The 21,769-nt window shown below is 34.2% G+C and overlaps 3 protein-coding genes across 9 annotated transcripts; 1 reads left to right on the top strand and 2 right to left on the bottom strand.

Moving 5' to 3' along the window:
• Window positions 1–1,935: 1,935 nt before the first annotated feature.
• LOC7465237 (transcription factor E2FA) lies at window positions 1,936–7,977 on the bottom strand. 7 transcript variants are annotated; one of them, XM_052447786.1, is made up of 15 exons: window positions 7,577–7,977; window positions 5,866–6,058; window positions 5,629–5,682; window positions 5,439–5,524; window positions 5,275–5,363; window positions 5,097–5,151; window positions 4,787–4,839; window positions 4,650–4,700; window positions 4,502–4,550; window positions 4,332–4,397; window positions 4,139–4,215; window positions 3,821–4,034; window positions 3,191–3,257; window positions 2,968–3,083; window positions 1,936–2,275 (listed from the first exon to the last, which is right to left on the bottom strand). In XM_052447786.1, exons 1-14 carry the CDS (start codon window positions 7,781–7,783, stop codon window positions 3,016–3,018), a joined length of 1,329 nt encoding a protein of 442 aa, XP_052303746.1. In that variant the 5' UTR covers window positions 7,784–7,977; the 3' UTR covers window positions 1,936–2,275; window positions 2,968–3,015. The 7 variants fall into 7 exon arrangements, with proteins under 7 accessions (XP_052303746.1, XP_052303747.1, XP_052303748.1 ...); XM_052447787.1 differs by having other exon boundaries at window positions 1,936–2,260; XM_052447788.1 differs by having other exon boundaries at window positions 2,968–3,080; window positions 7,577–7,976.
• Window positions 7,978–15,306: 7,329 nt separating this feature from the next.
• Window positions 15,307–16,622, bottom strand: LOC127904415 (transcription termination factor MTEF1, chloroplastic). Its single transcript, XM_052447802.1, has one exon. The coding sequence runs from the start codon at window positions 16,383–16,385 to the stop codon at window positions 15,321–15,323; it is 1,065 nt and encodes a 354-aa protein (XP_052303762.1). The 5' UTR covers window positions 16,386–16,622; the 3' UTR covers window positions 15,307–15,320.
• Window positions 16,623–18,417: 1,795 nt separating this feature from the next.
• LOC7469956 (2-Cys peroxiredoxin BAS1, chloroplastic) lies at window positions 18,418–21,441 on the top strand. Its single transcript, XM_002323358.4, has 7 exons — window positions 18,418–18,783; window positions 18,912–18,986; window positions 19,311–19,392; window positions 19,488–19,567; window positions 20,335–20,460; window positions 20,869–20,982; window positions 21,124–21,441. Exons 1-7 carry the CDS (start codon window positions 18,568–18,570, stop codon window positions 21,238–21,240), a joined length of 810 nt encoding a protein of 269 aa, XP_002323394.3. The 5' UTR covers window positions 18,418–18,567; the 3' UTR covers window positions 21,241–21,441.
• The last annotated feature ends 328 nt before the right edge of the window (window positions 21,442–21,769 follow it).

The following is a 21,769-nucleotide window of genomic DNA, read 5'->3' as shown; positions in this document are numbered from 1 at the left end:
ACCCCATCAAAGGCAAACTCAAAAAAACAAAGAAGCCAAATTTTTAACCAAACAAACATCGAGAAATGAAATTGAGAAAAAAATCAATAAAAAGCAATAATATAAAAAAAATAACAATTAAAAGAATCATGACTAAATTTGACATAAAAATCAAATGAAATTAAATATTCAAGGATGAAATTGTAAAAAACCAATCCATTACAAAAATGAGTAAAAAATAGCAATTAAAAAAGCATGACCAAATTTGAAACAAAAATCAAATGAAAATAAATGTCTAGGGGTGGATTTGTAAAAAAACAAATCAATCAAGAAAATGATTCAAAACAAAACAAATAGCAATCCAAAAAATGAGTATTAAATTTGAAAACAAATTTCAAAAATCAAATGATCAAAGATGAAATCAAAAATAAAATCCAAATATAAATAATCAATGTAAATACAAAAAATTGCAAATAAAAGATGAGGGATTGAATCAAAAGAAAAGATAAATTGAAGGGCTGATATGATTTTTTTTGCATGTCCAACACGCAATTCTAGAAAGAAAGAGAAGGAAAAGATAAAAAGTCATTTCCAGTTAAATCTCACCGAACCATCATACACACACCATTCAAGGAAGAAAAGATGACGAGATGAATCACAAGCTGCAGCGGAAGCGCCATTACAACAATCGGAGTCAGCCGCACACGTCGCCCAAAGTTGGCGGAGCGGCTGACGTGCTGGCAGGTGCTTTACACGCACCAGCATGTTTTTTTGTTTTTATTGGTACAAAACCGAAAATGCCCCCAAGACCAATCAACAATAACAAACAAACCATGAAAAAATTACTACTAAGCCCCTGAATCCATGTTTAAAAATTAGGAATGACATGGGTAATGTAGTAATTTTATTATTCTTTCAAACATGAAAATACAAAAACATTCATGTGCAGAAAGAATTAGATTATTTTATTCTAGGGTTACATTAATTATTTTACTGTGCATTTTAAAATACAATTACTAAACTAACCCTACTCAATTCTGAAAATACATTTATATAATGAAGAAAAAAACCACTCTATCCCGAAACAAAGCTAAAAGAAAAAATGACAAGGGGTAATATAATAATTAAAATATTGTAATGAAGCACAGAAATACCAGCATCAGTTTTAGCTTTCGTGTAATAATGTAAATAATGCGCCAATGCCAACGGCCATTTATTTCCAAAAGGTTAACGAAGATGAGACTCAAACGCTTGCTTTCGAGTTTCGCCACCCTAATTACGTACAAGTTCATTGTCCGACTCTAGCAAAGCGTAAAAGCCAAAGAAGCTACTGCCTGCCTGGATATGGAGGAAGTCAGAAAAAACACTGGAGAAAAGGTTGCATTGACCATTTGACCTGGTATCTGGCGTGGAGCATGTTAAGGTTACGTGGTGCTGAGCTGGACTCCAAATGGCAACTTTTGGTCGTCTAGATCAATAAATGATCTGGTATACCTTAGCTGATTTGTTGTTCCCTTATTTATTCTTAAAATAAACACGTGTCAGTTGGAACGAACAATAATGGTTCATTACAATAGGGAACGAGCTTAAATCGATCCGATCGTAAAAGTCTAGAACAGTCCTTGATTGATAAAATAATAATAATAATAATAAAATTAAATCTAGCATCTACCAGCTGATAAGATGTATTGATAATCAAAAGATATAATTTTAAATTTTAATTCTTTTTAATATATTTCTGAATAAAAAACAACCATTTCACTCCCAAATACACCCTCCCTCAAGCTGTATCTCTTTCTACTTTATTGATCTTGTTTACTGCTTTCCCGGTACATTTAAATTCATACCATTCCTTTTTCCAAATTCATTTTTCTAGGATTTAAGCTCCAGAATCCCACTCCTTATTTGACAAGTCACAAGTAAATTTATTGACAACATAAAAACTGACATGCCCAGTAAGACAAGATTTAGTGTCTGTTTCATTAGCCAAAATAAGCATCCAAAGAAAAATTCATGTAAAATCAACACTACAGTACAAACAGTCAGGACTCCCATTGCCCCTAGGCGTTTTGAACACGAAAGTGACTGAGCAGATGACCAGCAGTTTACCATGAGCACTGAGTAAACTTAAAATGCTTACTAAGAATCTTTGATTGCATAATGTATTCCTCAGAATAAAGCACAAATTCCATTGGTGCCGATCTTCAAGGAGGGTATCTACTATTTATAATCTTAATAGATAGTAGTATTTCCTCTGTTGCCATTCTGTGATTTTCTATTCCTGAAAGAATAGGTGCTGGGAGTAATTGGGATTAAGGTGTAGGCGGAGGGGTCAAAGAAAGAACTAAAAATGTTAAACATGACTGAGTGATTGAAGTTCAATATACTATCACTTGAAAATTTTTCAAGTATGATGTTCCAGGAAGAAACTTCGGCCACAAAAGCAGCATGCTTCCATCCAAGGAAATATGGAAACTAACGTTTACAACTTGAGACCAGAAAATTAAAATAATGTTACTGATTCTAGGCTGGGAACCAATGCTGCCCCAAAGTTATACTGGTTCCCGCACAACATTGTTATAGCATGCCACTAAGATCTGTTGCCTTCCATCGCTAAACAAACTACAGCACCAACGATAGCAACATGTACATGTATGATGGAATAATAAACGTAATTTAACTATGTTGTGTATGCCCTCGCATCATAAGATACACCAAGACTCAGTTCCATCCAGAATGTCCACCATTTCAAACAAAATTTCCTCCTTTTTTTTTTTTTTCCTTTGATTTGCTTGCAAATGACCATAAAGATCAATTTCTACCATATAGCATTAACCATGGATTGTCACTTGCCAGCTTCTAACACTTTCCTGGTTTGTTTTTCTTCGGCCAACTCATTGGCATTTTGAGTATTTGACGAGCATAGAAGGATGCAGATAGGTGTAGAAAAAGGATTTCACTTGGCACATTGGATAAGTCAATATTTACCTCTGAATAGAGCTTGCACACCAGTTGGCACTTCAGTAATCCCACAGCCTATAGAGTTTGTGTCCTAGGAGTTGGGACATCGGCCACTCCAAAGTCGGTCCATTCGATATTTGCTGCTAAATGTGTAAAGGATTGATGATTGAACCTTACATACTCAGAGGAAGAAGTGGGGGGAGGGAGAGGGGGTGGAATATCAAAAGTAAATAATTTCAAGCAAGGATACAGTCTGTCTTCCACATATCTGTAATGCTTATGTCTGCATCTGAAAGAAGCCAGTAATCTGAATCGTTCTGCAAGAGTAACAAGAATAATAGAGTTAACAGAGTTACAGACATCTTAGACATTTGAATAGGAAAATGACTGAGCAAAAAACTATCAATTTTGATTCGTTCAGATAGAGCAGCTGCAAAATCTTTGGTATGACCCAACAGAATTCTGCATGTCTTATTTGTTTTATATATGCTATAAGAAACAATTTGGAACCTACCCGCAGAAAGGTTTCACAGATGACATTTACATGAATTAAAACGTTTAAGTAAATCCTCACGATTTGAGGATTAATTGCTGCTTAAAAGAATTTTTTTTTTTATAAAAAAAACAGCATTTTAATCAAATTACTGTGCATCATCTCAGCTGTGTTCACAAAACTGATACTGAGCCAGGCAATCAACAAATGGGCTTGAAACCAAAGCTCAAAATCATTGGTCAGAGACTCAGATGTGCATGCCCACCATTATCAGATCTAGTAAGTACCTTTGCTGACGTCAAAACTATTATCCATGGAAATAATATAAGCCTCTTTACTGAGTAGATAATTGCTAATAAGAACAAAAACGCTGTACACTACACTTACATTTATATCAGAAGGAACGATCTTCATCATTCCCCCTAAATCCTGAGTAGCATTAGGATCAGAGAACGTAGTTGGAGCCTGTTGTGCCAGAGGATCAGCTCTTTTCTCAGTTCTTACACCAGTGGTCATCTCTGTCACTGGGTTTCCATGGGATGCTGAACTAGAAGTGTGAGGAAAAGCAGACGCATCAACACTATTCATCTCCTCAAATTGACTAGAACAAACAGAAAAAACTTAAATAAGAGAAGAGAAACAAAAATAATCAGTAAACTGATTCTCAAAAGACAATGATGCCCCATCTTGAAAGTGGTCACGCACCTCACAAGGTAGACATCAATAGGACCCATAGAGCTTCTCAGGATTATCCTGTATCTCCTCTGTGGACAGTCAACAGCCTGACACATACAGAAGCAATATCACTCCGGCATCAAGCAGATGAAGCATAGGATACAAATAAAAACAACTTTTCCCCAGTCCCCATTCTTTTTTAAATTTTATTCTATCAACTTACCTCATCAGGATCAAGGACTTCTAGAGTAGTTCCATGGGGAGCTTTAATTGCTATGAGGGTTTCATTCTGGCATGAGAAACAGAAGAAAGTTGACAAAAACATAGGACAGATCAGCATCAAGACTGGAAAAATATTATGGCAGGTATAAAGTTTAGAGAGAATAAAAGTACCAGGAAACAAGGCAGACTCTTGATATCTTCTTCAGTCACAAAAAGCCACCTGTAATTGCAAGAAGATGAATAGGAGTACCATAATTAGCAAATACAAAACCTGCTCAAATTAATTGAAAGTATGTAGGGTTTGTGGAGAGGGTTTTACTTCTGATTGTTCTCTTCTTCACTCATATCTCTCAATCGTTCCTGCATTTCTCTGCAACAGTTTGACAGCATTAGCATTATCCAGGAGATTCAACATTTCAACATTATTTGCTATAACAGGAAAATCAGCCATGTAACCTTATTTGATCATCTAGTTTGTGCTCTTCCATAGTAAGCTTTTCAATTTCTTCCTGCATGAAAAGAAGCACAAGATAAACCTCCTGCATTAGAAGCCAATAAGTAATTGTTTTCACCCTCCCCTTTTCAGTTCCTCATCATTTGAGTAGAGCATCATCAAAAATGGACTAAAGGGTAATATGTACAAATTGTCTGTGAGCAGTCACACATCAAGATAAAAAGATAAAGAAAAATCACACCCATGATAATTTGCAGAAAAGAAAATTAGTTAGGCTTTTAGAACAGGAAAATAATATCCACTTCCGTTTACCTGTAATAAAGTTGCATCACCTTCTACCTGCCTTGGCCTTGAAGCATCAATGCCCCTGGTCAACCATTCAATCAAATTAATCCTTTCACGAGTTCCCATGTGCTTTGGATGCCTAGAGGAGTCAAACATGGAAACAAAATAGTAGAATTTTCAAGAAAGTTTATTATCATCAACTTACTTCCAGCGTATTCTATTCTTGAGTGTCTTTTCTATGAGACCAATTCCTTCCAAGACATTTGTTATATCATATATCCGCCTCTTCTGTACCTGTTCCAGTAAAAAGCTTTTAACAAGTGTGATACATTATCATCACTACAAACATTCGATCAGAAGCATGACTACCTCCAAGGTTTCGGCTGCAATGTTTAGGTCAAGAATTCCATCATCGGCATTTTTAAATAGATCAACAAACCTTTTTGTCAAAAGACCTGAAAAATATGGTAGAAATAAATATGATAGCTTCCACAGCTCTACAAGACAATGAAAACAGATATGATGAAATCATCTTGAATGTTAATATTTGAAAAATTACCAAGCGAACTATCATAACGACAGCTGCCAGCTGGAGTAAGAGGAGAAGAGCAATCTGCAAGTTCACGTATAATATTCATCAGGTTCCTCTTTAAGATAGTTATGCTTGGACAATAAAGACTTAATGCAAACCCTACTCAAAGGATGAAGAGACATGATCTGTATACTAACGAGCAAAGTCTAAGCTATCTTAACACATGCAAAAGAACTTGCAAAGGTGATAAATACAATTCCTCACCAGCCTTTGACACTGGGGTTTGAGGCCCAGCTCCATTGCCCTTTGAAGTCTTGGAATTGTTGTATGTCCTACCTCCTTTTGCTGATGCAGGTGTCCTGAAGGGACTATTAGATATATTACTGCATCCAGGACTGCTAACATGATTGCTGGAGCTGACTCCATTATCAGCCAATCCACTCTTCCGTTTTAATCGCTGAGGGATACCAAAAATCACAACATTGTATTAAATGACTGGCAGGAGTGGATAAAACCATAAAGAACATAAGGTTACAAGTAATTACTTAAAAATTGTCAAAATAAAACAAAGGCAATTCAGTTTCAATTAGCAGAAAGCATAAAATGAGACTACAGCCAAGTATACTGTAGGACCTGCTATAAATATGTTGTTGGAAGCTACAATCATAGAAAAATGATTTCATGCATGATCATCAGGGTTCATTGGAAGTGTTTATACCATTCCTTCAAAATCCACCACCGCTACTGCTCCAATAAAAAAAACCATATGAAACTATGATGCACATATAAGCCTTCCTTGTATAGCAACTAATGCAGTAACTGGAAATCGTAACTAGATAGAAAAAAAAGGCTACACAGCATTTCGGTGAAGGATCTCAACAAAAGGACATGTTTGGCTTATTAAGCAAGAGTAAGGATTCAAATGAAGTTCATATAGGTAGATTAATGTGTGAACCAAAATTCATACTTAAGGAAAAAAAAAAAAGGGCTAGAAAACAAGTCAGTATTCTATTATAGTATGTTTTATTGGATAAGAGGGTGAAAGGAAGGGTAAATGAAAGCGATGTTGTTACCCTCCTCTTGTTTGCAATGCATGGGAGGGGAAAAGAGAGAGACATATCTTCTTCTTGTTCAGTTAAAGGAGTAAGAGCAGTTTAGCTGTAGAAGTAAAATCATATTCCTTATTGTTACAATTTGGAGGAGATTTTAACAGTACCATTAGAAAAACAAGTTAAAAAGATAATAATTCCATCCCTCCCTCCTCACCCCTCTTAGGGATGTTGTGAATTTTATTACAAGAGGAGTTATGTTGTAGCAAACCCTCCATCCCCTACACTACCCATGAGAAACAGGACAAAAGGAAAACAAAATCCACAAACCACCCTAGAATATTTAAAGGATTCAATACCCCATCCTATCTTCCTTTTCACTTGAAGTCCTCTTACCCAAACATGGTTTGGGAAATGAAACACAGCCTCCATTCCCTAGACATGAGAAGCTCACTTAAACATCATTTGTATGAGAACTTATATGGACAACGGGCTTCCACCAAATACTAATATTTATACCTATAGAACAAATTCCAAAATTCAACACCAAGTCCAACATCATCAAAAATAAAATATGTGAAATGACAACTCAATTTTCCAAATAAACATCCATTCAGATTCTGCGAAAACGACAATCATAGCATAACTGATAATCTTGAAGCACCCAAAATAACCCAATTTCTTTCCAGAATCCAAAATTTCCCTTCCTTTCCCACAATTTCTATCAACCAAACACACCACTATCAAAACAAAACAAAAACGCATTTAAAACACAATTTAACTTCCATTAACATCAAATACTCGCACGAACAATCCTCAAAAACACATTAAACACCAACATAAAAACAAAAAGAAAATTAATTAAAAAACAGATATACATGGATATCTTTAAACAAATATAGAAGCACAGAGAAACTGAAACGCACAGGAGATCTCACAACAATAGCCTCAGCATCCCGATCTGCGGCGACTCTACTAGTACTCGGAGAAGAAAATCGGTGATAATCATCAGGAGGAAGAAACGGAGGCTTCATCGTAGCAAACGCAAGGTGCCGCGCTAAAGGAGGCAAGATCGATCCTGATGGCGGCGCCGTCGCAGCCGGTCGGGTTGAGGCTTTAGCGCCGCCGGACATAAATGAAACCTAAAACAAAAACCCGAGTAAAGGAGAGAAGAAAACTGGAATCGTTTGATTAGAAAAAGAAGTAGGAATTTATTTTAGAGAGAGAATGTGGGTTTAGAGAGAGAGAGAGGGAGCGGGGGTTAGGACGTAAGAGAGAAAGCAGAAAACGAGGGAAGGAGGGAATTTTTTTGTTTCGGATTTTGATGGAGGGAAGATAATTATCTTTATTTTATATTTTGGACCCGCTATTTTGTTGTATTATGTATTGACCCCGGAACTCTCTGGTTTTTTGGTGTTTAGACTTTAGAGCGTTGCGGAATGTGTTTTGAAATCCTTTATTTATTTTTTTGGCAATATGTTGGGAATTCACAAATTGTACCCTGAGAGGGATGGAGTGATGGACTGTGGTCTTTCTCTTGCTATTGCAATGTAAGATGATATTTTAACTAGTGATCGATTAGGGGTGGCCATAGAGGTTTACGGAAGCTGTGGATGTATTTGTTTTTATAAAATCACATGTTAAATTTAATTTAATTCATAAATTAATTTAAATTTAATCGATAATCTATTATAATTAATGTATTTAAAATAAAATATTAAACAATCTTGACTACTATTAATTTAGAAATCATTTTTGTTATATAAATGGTTTTTTTTTATTACAATTACCTTTATATTTATTTAAAATGACATAAAATATAGACATTTTAAAAAAGATTTAAATAGACTTATCTCATATTAATTATTTGTTGAATATTTGTTGAATTTTTTAAAAATATATATATATTTTTGTTAAAAAAAAATTCTCGATCAAATCTTCTCACTGCAATATTGAAAAAATTCAAGAAATATTTCAATAAAAATTCTTGATTTTTTTCTCTAATCAAACTTTATCTTATACTTACATAATGGTAAGACTCATCTCTAGCATATACAACAAGACAACTTGAGCATATAATCCATGTCATTAACTTCAGGAAATAATTTCACAATTTATCTTTCCATCTTCTTTTTTTTATTTTGTTATCTTTTATTTTGTTATTTTCTTGCTCGTCACCTTGATCATCAACTCTTTTTCTCTCTTTAAAAGGTGTTTTTTCAGGACAAACTTAAATGATGAGGCTATAGGCTCAAATATAGCTCATCCTATATGTAAGACAACACCTTTTAAAGGGCATGCTATGTCATGGATTTAGTGCTTTTATATACCAATACACGCTATGTAGATTTCTTCAAAAATATTAGGGATCCATATCTATGTTTTTATAATCATTTATCTCTAAAAGGATATAGGGTCTTTCTCTATAGTCAAAGCCTCTATTACTAGTTTTTCTCCAAAAGGATATAAGATTTTTCTCTATGCTCCAAATCTCAATGATTGTTTATCTAAAAAAGGACTAGGGATCTTTCTCTAAGTCTCATGACTAAATTTTTTTAAAAAGGATATGAGATCTTTATTTATGCTTTAGGTTTCTGTGACCACTCATCTCTATCAGCATCTAAGACACTTCTCCCCAAAATGCATTCCTAAACATATACATAAGCCAAATTGCTTTCATTTATACTTATCCTTTTATATTATTCATTGATTGCACCTTTTAACAGGTACCTCATAATAAACAATCCCTATAAAGCATAATCCTACAACCTACCACCAATAAAGGGACTCAGTACCTTTTTTATATAACTAAATCTTCATGACAGACAACAACAAAAGTCATCATCATGCTTTAAAATGGCAAAATGACCCATATACAAGTGTAATCGTGCTTGACTTTAATCACTCCAACCAAGGAGGTTCATCTCCTAAAAAGGACATTAACATCACTCTCATACTCAGTACTAAGGTAAAACCCCATCTATGCAGGCCTTATCATAAGTACATATAACTCAACTTAAGTATCTATAACATCATTACTAGTCAAATTAGCTTCCTCTCCACGCGGGGAGCATCTTTTACACTACTACCTACATCACATTCTTACATTAAATGATGAATTTTATTTGACAAAACTCATTAACTCTTACATGGACTGAGAATGTGTTGATTATACAAAAATTACAAGATTCCCTACTAGGATCCTAAGACCTAGTAGCCTTAATGCTACCTAAAACAACACATTCGATAAACATTCGCACAGCTCTCATGAGAGATGATCTTTGTGACAAGCTTCATGAATTATTTTGAATTGTTGACAACACTTTTAATACTCAAAGACTTGAGATTTTCTTGACAAGAATGATTGCATAAATCCATCAGGAACACTTAAGTAACCACGATCAATCAATAAATATATTAAAAGACTTTATAGTTAAATTCTTACCCATTCCAACAAAATAAACTCAAAACTTATATCAACACTTTCATTTAGGGATCGATCATCACTTAAACAGTCCCTTGACATGAGATTTGTTCTTATACTTGTCCTAAGCATTCACATATGGTTAGGAAAAACCCATCTTACCTTTAAGGTTAACACCAATATATTTTCTTCATATTATTTGATATTTTTTAACCAACAAAATAGGCAACTCCTAAATGATCCTTGATAGTTTTTGGCATGCAAAGACTATAGGTTCCCTAACCAGTTCCCTAAAACCTATTAAGAATCCGTTTGGCAACGCGTTAGCGTTTGTGTTTTTTTAAAAACGCATGAATGGCCGTTTGGTTATAAATGTTATCTTAATTAAAACACATGGGTCCCGCCATTTATATGCGGCAGGACCACGATTCATTAGAAGCAGTATTTTACTGCTTTTGCATGAGAGTTTCAACCTGTGATGGGCACGTTGTTCAGTGAATTGCATTGTTCACGTGAACAGTGCAATTCACTTGCACTGTTCACGTGCAAAGTTTTTTTTTTATTAAGTCTGTTAATTTTTAAGAGTTTTTTTTGAAAAAAAAACTAGTTTAGAGTAAATTAAATATACTCGCATTGTGAAATGAACAATTTTTTTTTTTTTCCGAAAAACTAGTATAGAGTAAATTAAATTCACTCGCACTGTAATATTAATTTTATTTTATCTGATTTTATTACACGCTCACAAAATTATGAAAACTATAGTTCTTATCGGTTGAATTTTGTATGTAATGGAATTATAAATAGTTTAATGGAATAATAAAAAATATTTTATATCAAGTATTATTTATTTCATGATGTAATAAGAGTAGTTAATTCTATAATATTTAAATTTAAAACCATCAATATTAATATATATATTTTAAAATTATTTTATAACCTCAATTTCAAAAGCATTTTTAACCAAACACATTAAACTACTTTTTCTTCAACTTCAATTTCAACCACAGTTTTAACCAAACACCTATTTTTTCAAACCAACCTCAACTAAAAGTACTTTTTATAAAACAATTTTTTTAAACCACAACCACAACAGCTACCGCAATACCAAACACACTAACTATTATGCTACTCTGGATGTCATGTAAAAAAAAAATAGTAGTAATGATGCAAATGAAAACGAGCCTTAATTGCTCTTCCAATGAGTTTTTAAGGCAAGACTCAATGCTAGGAGGTAGTTTTAGCCATTAACCTTCTACATTGTTGGTTCTCATTAGTTAATACTGACTTGATACCTCACCATTAAGAGTAATTTAGACATAAAACCTCCATCTATATGGCCTCACTACTTCATGCAAGTGGGTGTAGCTCATATATAGATATATAAAAATTTTCCTTAATTACTAGAAAGAGGAAACATGAGAACACACATAAGTATATGTAAAATATTATTCTTCTTCTCTAACTATCATTTTTTTAAGACCTTATTATGTGCATGCATCATACAACCTAAAAAAGTTTTCATTCTCTTTTATAAATACTGACTTAAACATTAGAGGGGTCCCTTGATCTTGTCAATGAACTTGTTTTAAAAGAAAGTAAAAAGCCTAAATTTAATTGTCATATTCAATGCTCAATAACCAAGCCTAACAAGTAATAACCCATCAAGTATGAGGCTTATTTGTTCTTTCTTAAAAGGCTTAAAAATATGGTGCTAGATATGTTATCAAAAGATATTTTAAGGATAATGAAAATGTTGTGCATATTTATAATTACTTTATTTAATATCGTGTTTGTTATAAATACATGAAAGAAAAAATAATTTAAATTGCAGAACTCTACTCAATTTGCAATATCAACAATGTGCTTTTGTGTGTCCTCGTATCTAAAGCCTTTTCATTAAAACTCATTGAATGTTAGAGTCTAAGAAATACATTACATGAGAAAATGAATCTAGTAAAAACATAGAATGCTAATAATATTATTTGAATTTGAATGCTTTGAGTCCCGGTTGAATGTTAAGATTTGAATTTAGATTATTAATGCAAAGTCAATAAAATCCTTTAATGAAGATACCAAAAATGCCAAGTGTGTAGTCAAACAAGAGAGTTCTAGCAACACTACAATTCGTACCATGCATAAAGCCATAAACAATAAAATAAAAAATGAATCCTATAGATGTAAGTGAATAATTTGTTAAAGAGATGGCATAAGTTTATTTAAAGCATTTGGGGTGTTACTACATAACAACAACCAATTAAGGTGATTGCTATAAAATTAAAAGAATGGATTGGCTACACATTTTAATTTTAAATTTTCACATATATTTCCATGCCACCCAATGATTTGTTGTATAGGAGTTCGTTTACAAACGCAAGTTACACCACAACCACACTTGCATTCCCGGTTGATTGTCTTCACCATGTTATTATTACATGCACATCTAATTTCAAACTAGTTGAATTTTTTTTCTTGCCAACTATATATGCTGGAATTTTTTTTATATATCCAATTGTCTGCTAAATTGTTAGAACACAATATTTGTTTAGTGTTCCATTCAAGGTTATTCAAAATATTTTTTTGGCACGACATGTAAAATACAATGTAAACTCGGTTTGTAAAAACACATCATAAAATTGTAAAATCATAACTATTTTTTTCATACATGGCTCATACAAATAATAAGCAAGTCCATAAATAAAGATGTGGTGTACTTGTTCTTGCATCATAAAATCCTATCATGCAAGACCTAAGGAAAAACGTTAGAAGTGATTGGTGATACTCTACATCCAAGGAAAACATTGAAAATAATTATGTCTTCATGATTATGCTCCATTATTGACCAACACCAGTTTTGATGCTCCCTGCAAATACATGATCATCCATAGTGATAATTTTAACTTATTTGGTGTCTTTTTTCTTGATGAATAATACACCACTTTTAGATATTATTATGTTTTTTTTTTAGATATTGTTATACTTTTATAAGTTTCAGATATTGTTTGTTATACATTATGAATCTCAATAAGTGGATCAAGAAGGAATTGTAGGCTTTGTATGAGCTAAAACGAATGAATTAAACAATTCAAAGTAGGTCTTTTTTTTAATCTTAAAGTCTAGTTCCTTTTTATATCATATATCATAAACAAGTTATGAGATTTTCTATAGAGAAATCATAATGATGTAAATTTATTGAAAAAACTATGTTATTTAGGCATAATCACATGGTGGATCAGACTTCAGAGTATGGTCTGTCACTATTATCCACAAAGATACCATTTTAGAATAATAATTCTCAAAGTCTCACCATGATAGATAATTTTTTATTTGTTAGAAAGAGTTTAGGCAGGACGATGATTCCTTCATCATTACACTACCGATTGAAAAAAGAATCCATGGATATTGGAATTTAGATTTATTATAAAATCATAAAATCAATCGTAAAATCATGATTTTATCAATTTTACACGATTTCAATCCAATTTTATTTTATTTTTACGTGATTTTACACGATAAATATATGTTGACTAGTAAAATTATATATTTTTATAAGTCAACTCATAATTTTAACAATTATATTCCTATAAAACATTCATTTATATATATATTTTTTTCATCGATAATTGTTTGCGCATTTAGCTTGCGGGGCAACGAAAACAATCCCCGGAACTTTCAAAAAAATATGAATATTATTGAATGATTATTTGACAGCGAGCAAACATGGTAACAATTTTACTTAATTTATTTACAAGCATTCCATTATTTTACATTATATTCATATCATCCACCGAACCTGAGTACTGTTTCCAGAAACCAAATCATTTGCCGTCAAGGATGCAGCCACATGTTCCGCTCCTAAGAAACCTCCTCTTGGACAAAAGACGAGGCCTTCGCCCTAGCTTTGCAGTTTAACTGGTTTTTTCTTCCCTTTTGGTTTAGCGGTCACGGTTGATCCAGGGTCACCAGGAGTAGAGATAGAGAAGGAAGGATATAAAATCAATTCAAGAGACCTAACTTCAAGGAACTGATATGATGATTAAGAAATTATATTTTCTTTCTTCTAAGTGCGTTTTCAAGATCCTCCACACAAAAGAAGAAGATGAAAAAAAGACACTTCACTGGACGAAAGAGAGAATTCATGGACGATCAGTGGGTTCATAGTTGCTTAAGCCATCATTGCATCGAATCGTGGTGCTCTGATGGAAAAGAAGAAAAGGCAGCACTTAATTTTTAGAATTTCAGTGTGCTTTCTCCAGGAAAACAAGCTGCTACTGAGTTGTATCGCCAAAAAAGAACCCATCTTTGGGATGATTCACAAATGACAAGTCATTAGAACATACCGATGGGAACAAATTGTAAATGGTGCCACACTGCTCAGCTAGATATTGGTCTTGAGAAAGACAGGTCTTTTAAGATGCATGGTGAGGGAATGGCAAATTGAATCCAGTTCAGTCTAACTTGGCCTTGCAAAGAACATGTCTTTAAAACAAATTGAATTCCTAACTCCACACCATACCAGCAAAGAACTCTAAACTCTACGGGGAAAATTATCAGCTCAAGTAATCATCATAAAAGTTCTCTCCTTGAAAAACACCAGATGCTGCAACCGATAAGACCTATTCTTGGGTACAATACAGACAATCACCTGCTTTCCTGAGTCGAAAATCAACAACACAAGTAATGCAAAGTTATAATTGTGAAAACTAGCCCCCCCTCCCAATTATTTACTACCAGCTCCTGCTGTACCAGTGTCCTCCCCTTTCACTCCACAAACATGATAAATACCTATATGTAGCAATAGCATAAAACTCAAATTTCATAGAAATTCCATCTTAAGCCTCCTGGTATCATTGCTCCGTAGTGATTCAAGTTTGACAACATAGAGCTAACTTAAAAAGGCTAAATCTTCCGCAACATAGACATCCACAAGCAAATTAAGGTTAGTCCAGTGTAATACTCTAAATCATAACGTGATGTAATGAATGAAGGAACACTATTTCCATTACATTACAATTATGATAATATATCTTATTCTAGAAAGAACTCGTAATCGAAACAACTCCATAACAAGGATAGCATAAAGATGCAAATCCGCAGCTGGGAAATTCTAATATTTTCATCGAATTCAGCAGACAGACACCTTCTTACATAAAATCTATGGAATTGATTATTTTATTCAAAACTAACTGTGACATAAACACAAGCAGCAACACCATCCAGCCACCCAGAAATCCAAAAAAAAAGAAAATTTATTCTGTATTAGTAGAAGAATCAACGTCGCAATTTACAGAATACAAAGGAGAACTTCTCGAAGGAACAGAAGAATTACAACAAACATCAATTCTACTCATAAACTCCTCCTGGCTTGTCTTTAACAACGTATGTAGAGGAAAACACAGACCTTTCTCAACACAACATTGATGTCTAGGCTTAATTCTATTCTCTAAACTAAATGAAAAATACTGCGGAAATTCTTTTAACTCCTTCAAATCCCTTCCCATTTCCACAACAAAATAATTCAGCTTGGGCTCAATATTATTCTTAATACTGTAATTAAACAGTTGTGGAAATCTCCTAAACATGGAAACAGCATCTTTATACGAGAACCCAATTTTTTCAAAGTATTGGATTCTTGGTAAGAGTTTTTTTTCAACACTACAAGACAGCAAATATGTGTGTCTTTTTACCTCTTCAAGGCCAATGCTTTGGAGGAAATAGAGTGTGGGGCGCAAGCAGTATTTGACGCTGGATACCAGTAATCTGGGCCGTCGGTTTATGACATGTTTCAAATCATAGCCGTTGACGCGGGCTTCACGGAGAAGGAAGGTGATGACTGGGGTGACAGTGGAAGGAGTGGAGGTGAGGATTTCTGGGCACATGGAGATGATTCTGCGGAACTCTTGTGGAGTGAAATTCATGGAGGTGAGTAAATCAATGATGGATTTGATGTTTGATAAGGAGGCCGAGAGGATGAACGGACGGTGGTGGTTTATTAAGGAGAATATGTCTAGGCCTATTGAATCGAGGTAGAGGATTTTTTCTTGAAATTCAGTATTGGGTGGTTCTTGGGGTGGGGATTGCGGCGGTGGAGGGATATGGTGTGAGGATACAGAGGGGGTTTCTGGTGTTTTGAGAGGCTTAGGAGGGAGAGAAGCGGTGTTCGTTTTGGAGGAAAGAGTGGGAAAATGGAGGGTTCTTGGGCAAGAAAGTGCGGGGCAATAATCATGGTGGGATAAGGGGAAGCTGTGGGCTTTGGGATAAGGAAGTGGGGAGGGTTTGATGTTGGACAGGAAATGGAGGAGTGTGTCTTCCATGGTGTTGAGTTACATGGCTCCCAGACTGTGAGGGGGTTCTAGTGTTGGTGTTTTTCCTTGGTTCAAGACAATGGAGGAAATTGTGGTGGAGAAGGGTCAGGAAATTTTGATAACATGATCTGGAGATGGGGAGCAAGTGCTATCTGATCGAAATTAGAAAGCTTGGATAGAGGTTTGTTTGTCCCATGAATAAGAGAGAGACTGGCCTAGCTCCATGGACTGGCCTCTTTGAGCTGTAGAAGCTGTATGGTGCTCGTTTATGGCCCATAAACTGGCTGTGCCTGGACCATGTTCTTTTCCTGAATATATTATTATCCAAACCATTTTTAGTGGTATCGAGAGGAACAAATCTTTAGATTGCTTAAATAATTCACATGAAGAATTATTTCTTCCAGTGTATTATTTTTTCCAGTTCAAACATGAATGTTAAAAGTCTTTTTCAAATATATTTTTTGAAAATCTAAATAATTTTTTCAATTCAAGAATTCATATTTATAGCCACTATATTTATATTTAATTTTTAATTTAATAAAAAATTGATAATGTAGGTTAATAATATTGAGAATTTATTTTAATTATTATTGAAATTAATTCTTTAATATTTTAGATTTCAAAATCCACTATAAAAGGAGAGTGAAGAAAGAGTTTTATACAATAATTTTTAGATTTTTATATACTTTTCCTCATCTCATTTTTAATGCTTTCTTTTTTTTATATATACTTTGGTTTTCTTTTTAAATCTAGAGCTCTAGAGCTCATGTTTATCTTATGAAAAGATATTTGAGTTATATAATCTTTGATTCAATATCTTATTTAGAAGTACATATCAACTAAGATAATGTTATTAAAATCTTGAGAGGCTTATTACAAATAATTTTTGCGCCAAGAAATGAGCAATAATGTTTTTTAAAGACAAATAATTTATCATTAACAATAATAAAACTTCATAGTGTCTTTTTAATCTTTTTTCTTTAGTATGCATGCTAGAATTGTTTTTCAATATTTTTCTTAGGCTGGAGTCACGTGTTAAGAGGGTCAACCCGAGTCAAAATAAAATAAAAGTGATTATTATTATAATTTTAAAACTTGATTTGATAGTCAACTCGGGGTAAGGCCCGGGTCATGGATTAGGAAGGTAAACCTGAGTTGATTTGGATCAATGTAAGGATGAAAATTATTATCATCATATTTTTTAAATATGATTTGGGGTTGACCAGGGCAAGACCCAAGTCACGGGTTGAGAGGGTCAACACGAGTTGACCTGAAACAACATATGAATAATTTTTTTTATTAATATAGTTTTAAAGCCGGAGTCGAACCGAGACAAGGTTCAGGTTACGAGTCAGGAGAGTCGATCTGGTAAATTATTTTTTAAAATAATCAAAATAACCTTCTTTTGACCATTTTTTTTCAAAAAAATCAATGGAATTTGACCCGTCTTTTATCTCAGGTTGACATAAGTTTTTGTCCGTGTAAGGTCTAATCAATCACTTCTTTATTTTTTTAAAAAAATTTGAACCAGTCCAAACCTCATGTCAACTCATCAAGTCAATCATAATTTTATAATTAAGGTTATTATAATATTATTAATTTCAACACTCAATATAAACTAAAGTAAAAAAAATAATATCTAATTATCTATTTAATTATGTAAATTTGAAAATTGTTTATATTAAAGATAAAATAGATTTTTAAAAATTTTTGTATGTTTTATCCACCATAATCCAACATAATACAAAAATAATTATTTTATCTTATACATCATTAATAAAAATAATTTTATCTCCATTTTATTTTTCTATTTTATCTTATCTAATTTTTTTATCACGCAAGTAATAAAACACTATCTAAAAAATAAGATCACGGTCTCAGGGTCCTCACAAACCAGAACTCGCTTGACATTGCACTTAGCTAGATTTCCGGATGCCCCGGAATGTAGGAACGGGTAACCCACCCCCTCTGCCCGTACCTAAAAAAAAAAAAAAAAAAAAAACATAAAAAGAATCCTAACAACCAAAGGAACTGAAAACAGGTCCATTGACTCCTACTACACTAGTTTTAGTTTTATCTTATCACTCGCCATTTCTCAACCTTATACTTGCTCTACCCACACCAACCACTACTGTTCATCACACCAAGAGAAGGAACACTCTACCTGCTTCTCCCCCCCTCCCCCAAGAATATGGCCTGCTCAGCTACCTCCACCACTCTCATCTCCTCTATCGCCGCCGCCGCCACCGCCACCACCACCAAATCCATGGCCTTTCCTATCTCTAAAAACATAACTCTCCCCAACTCATTTTTTGGCACTCGCAAATCCTTCCAATCTCGCGTCCCTCGTTCCATTTCCTTGACTCGTGGCTCTCATTCTAGAAGCACCTTCGTTGTCAAAGCCTCTGTAAGTTTTTTCTCAGACTCGTTGGTTTTTATGACCCAAATTCCCATTTCATTAACTATTTGAAAGAGCTTTTCTTCTGTGTTTGATTCAGCCTCTAACTAAGTTTGCTTTCGTTTTCTTCTGTGCAGAGCGAACTTCCATTGGTCGGAAACATAGCACCGGATTTCGAGGCGGAGGCTGTCTTCGATCAAGAGTTCATTAATGTACTTTGTGCTGACAATGTTATCGAATATAAGGAGTTCATGTCATGTCATTCTTTTTTTTAATTAAATTAAATTTTAATTTACATTGAAGGAATTGTATGATTACAATGTTTCTATTTTGCACAGAAATTTGGTCTTAAAAAATAGATTAAGTACCTAATTGCTACTCTGATTGTTGTAAAATCGTAAAATTTGAAAGCCAGTTAATTGTTAGCTTGATTGGCTATGAAAATTGTGTGGTGAATTGAGCTTGCATTTGTGCTCCTGTGTTGTGTATTATTCTTTCAAACTCTTTTATGTTTTATTGGTTAATTTTGGTTTCAGGTTAAACTGTCTGATTATATTGGGAAGAAATATGTGATTCTATTTTTCTATCCATTGGACTTCACATTTGTTTGTCCCACAGGTTTGTTTGGAACTTAGCTTATGTCGTTTGAAGCTTTGACGAGTTGTGGATGCTAATTGTTCTTCTCATATTTTTTCTGTTTCACTTGTGTGCAGAAATCACTGCTTTTAGTGACCGTCATGAGGAATTTGAGCAGATAAACACAGAAGTGTTGGGTGTTTCAATCGACAGTGTGGTATATATCTTCTTTTGTCAAAATCAAGAAAGAAAATTCTAGGAATCCTGTGACTTCGGCCTGAAATCTTAGTGGATCTTATGTTTTCACTTCAAGTTTTCAACTTTTATTTGATGAGTTGGAGCACATACTCCCGCAGACAACACACACGTTTAGGATTATATAATATGTCTCTAGATAGTCTAATTGAATTTTTTTGTTTCAGTGGGGTGGGGGGGAAGGATTCTTGTAGCCAACCTAAAGTAGCTGGATTATAGCTTGGGTTGACTTGACTTTGACTTGAATTTGTGTGTATTATTCATATCGGTTTCCTTTATATAAATAATGTGAGCCATGCTTGCTAGCACAATTGATAAAATTGCGTGGCCTTTGCATGTATTTTGAAAACGTATGGTTCAAATCACAGCATTCTGAGTTGATAAGTTGAAGTGAATATTGTAATGGACAAAAAGTAACTTGGCTGTAGAAGAAACTAGGAACTGAAAATTACTGTAAAGAATCTCAATTTGGTTTTCGTTATAAATCCATTGACTTTAGCTATAGAAGATATCGTCTGCATATAATGCAATTGCAACCTTGTTGGTTGCAAGTTTGGTCATTGCCAATTTTCATTAGCTTTTGTCTGTACTGATAAAATACATAAACATTTGCTTTCAAAATTGGAACCATCCACTATCTGTTTGTTGTATCAGAGCTGATTTTGGTATTGGACTAAAAATCATAAATTGATTATTGGTGTTGAGCGTGTCATGATATTCTCTGTGTAGTTCTCGCACCTTGCCTGGGTCCAAACAGATAGAAAGTCTGGTGGGCTTGGAGATTTGAAGTATCCTTTGATTTCTGATGTCACCAAATCCATTTCAAAATCTTATGGAGTGCTAATTCCTGATCAGGTACGAGATGTTTTTATTAATGTTGTTCTAAGAAACACAATGAACTCATTAAAAACCTTCATTTTTTTAATATCACTTTGTTATTGCATAACCGTGTACATGTACAAATGCACATCCATGCATTTTTTTGTCTGTTGTTTGTTACTGGCACGACTCAGTATCAAGCTAAACCATAATGACTTAGGTCTAGCTCACATCTAGTTCTCTATTGAATGGGAATCAGAGTGCCGTGTTATTCTCTTAGTGGCCTTATCTATCCTGTGGTTAATGCCACTCCCATTGTCAGACAATGCTGAGAAAAGGGCTCTCTCGTATTAATCACCACTGCCCGTTAACCTCTGCACAGTGCTTGGAAGAGGAGCCTCTGCCTCCGCGTTTTCTTTTTTTGATACTTGGTTTTAATTTCAGGGAGTTGCTCTGAGAGGACTTTTCATCATTGATAAAGAAGGAGTCATCCAACATTCCACCATTAACAACCTTGCCATTGGGCGTAGTGTTGACGAGACGAAGAGGACACTCCAGGTGATTTCACAAATACAGGGAAAAGATATTCTAAAACTGGAAGATTTTGTAAATTAAGGATTGGCATGATTGTACACCTGAAGTGCCTTTCAGCATATGTTTTCCATTCATTCTTATTGATTGCTTTTGCATTTATTACAGGCCTTGCAGTATGTGCAAGAAAATCCAGATGAAGTTTGCCCAGCTGGGTGGAAGCCTGGTGAGAAGTCCATGAAGCCTGATCCAAAGCTGAGCAAGGATTACTTTGCTGCCATATAGAGGGGCCAGCATTGCATTGCATTGCGAATCTCATATCACTGCGAATTAGGGAGGTGTGAACAAGTTTTATTTATCATGTAATGTCTCTTTAGACATGCGATTTTTGAGCAGCAATTTCTGGAATAAGTGCTCTAGACAGGAAGCTCTCTCTTTTTTTTTCTTGTAATGGAATGATGTTGCAAAAACAATGTCTTCATGTCATTCTCCAAGTCTAGCGTGTGTGTGTGTGTGTGTGTGTGGGTATTACATTCAGCTTCTCCCTTAAATCCACACAATTACAACAGAACGATATATGGGTGTTATAATGTTGATAACTGGAAATGGAGTTTCAATGGGCCATAAATAATTTACTTTCTTTCTACCATGTTAAGGTCAGCCTGGTGTGCCAAGGTCGCATGCACAACAATGGAGCTCATACTCCAGCTGAGTTGGTTGATCAAATTGTCTAAATGGTAGGGTTACAGATTGTAATCCTGTTCTTCAAGAAGTTGCAACTAATCCTTGGTATTCTGTTACATGTAGCTGATGG

This window comes from Populus trichocarpa, chromosome 16, assembly GCF_000002775.5.
Source record: "Populus trichocarpa isolate Nisqually-1 chromosome 16, P.trichocarpa_v4.1, whole genome shotgun sequence".
NCBI lineage: Eukaryota > Viridiplantae > Streptophyta > Magnoliopsida > Malpighiales > Salicaceae > Populus > Populus trichocarpa.
This window is presented reverse-complemented; position numbering and strand designations above follow the sequence as displayed.

Bases quoted from the DNA above. Each gene is read 5' to 3' on its own strand.
- LOC7465237 (XM_052447786.1), bottom strand. From the start codon at position 7,783: ATGTCCGGCGGCGCTAAAGCCTCAACCCGACCGGCTGCGACGGCGCCG. The intron at 4,840-5,096 runs GTAAACGGAAGT...CTTTTCATGCAG, and splicing joins GTGATGCAACTTTATTACAG to GAAGAAATTGAAAAGCTTAC. The intron at 4,035-4,138 runs GTGCGTGACCAC...TGTTTGTTCTAG, and splicing joins ATTGATGTCTACCTTGTGAG to TCAATTTGAGGAGATGAATA.
- LOC127904415 (XM_052447802.1), bottom strand. From the start codon at position 16,385: ATGGAAGACACACTCCTCCATTTCCTGTCCAACATCAAACCCTCCCCA.
- LOC7469956 (XM_002323358.4), top strand. From the start codon at position 18,568: ATGGCCTGCTCAGCTACCTCCACCACTCTCATCTCCTCTATCGCCGCC. The intron at 18,987-19,310 runs GTACTTTGTGCT...TTTTGGTTTCAG, and splicing joins TCGATCAAGAGTTCATTAAT to GTTAAACTGTCTGATTATAT. The intron at 19,568-20,334 runs GTATATATCTTC...TTCTCTGTGTAG, and splicing joins GTGTTTCAATCGACAGTGTG to TTCTCGCACCTTGCCTGGGT.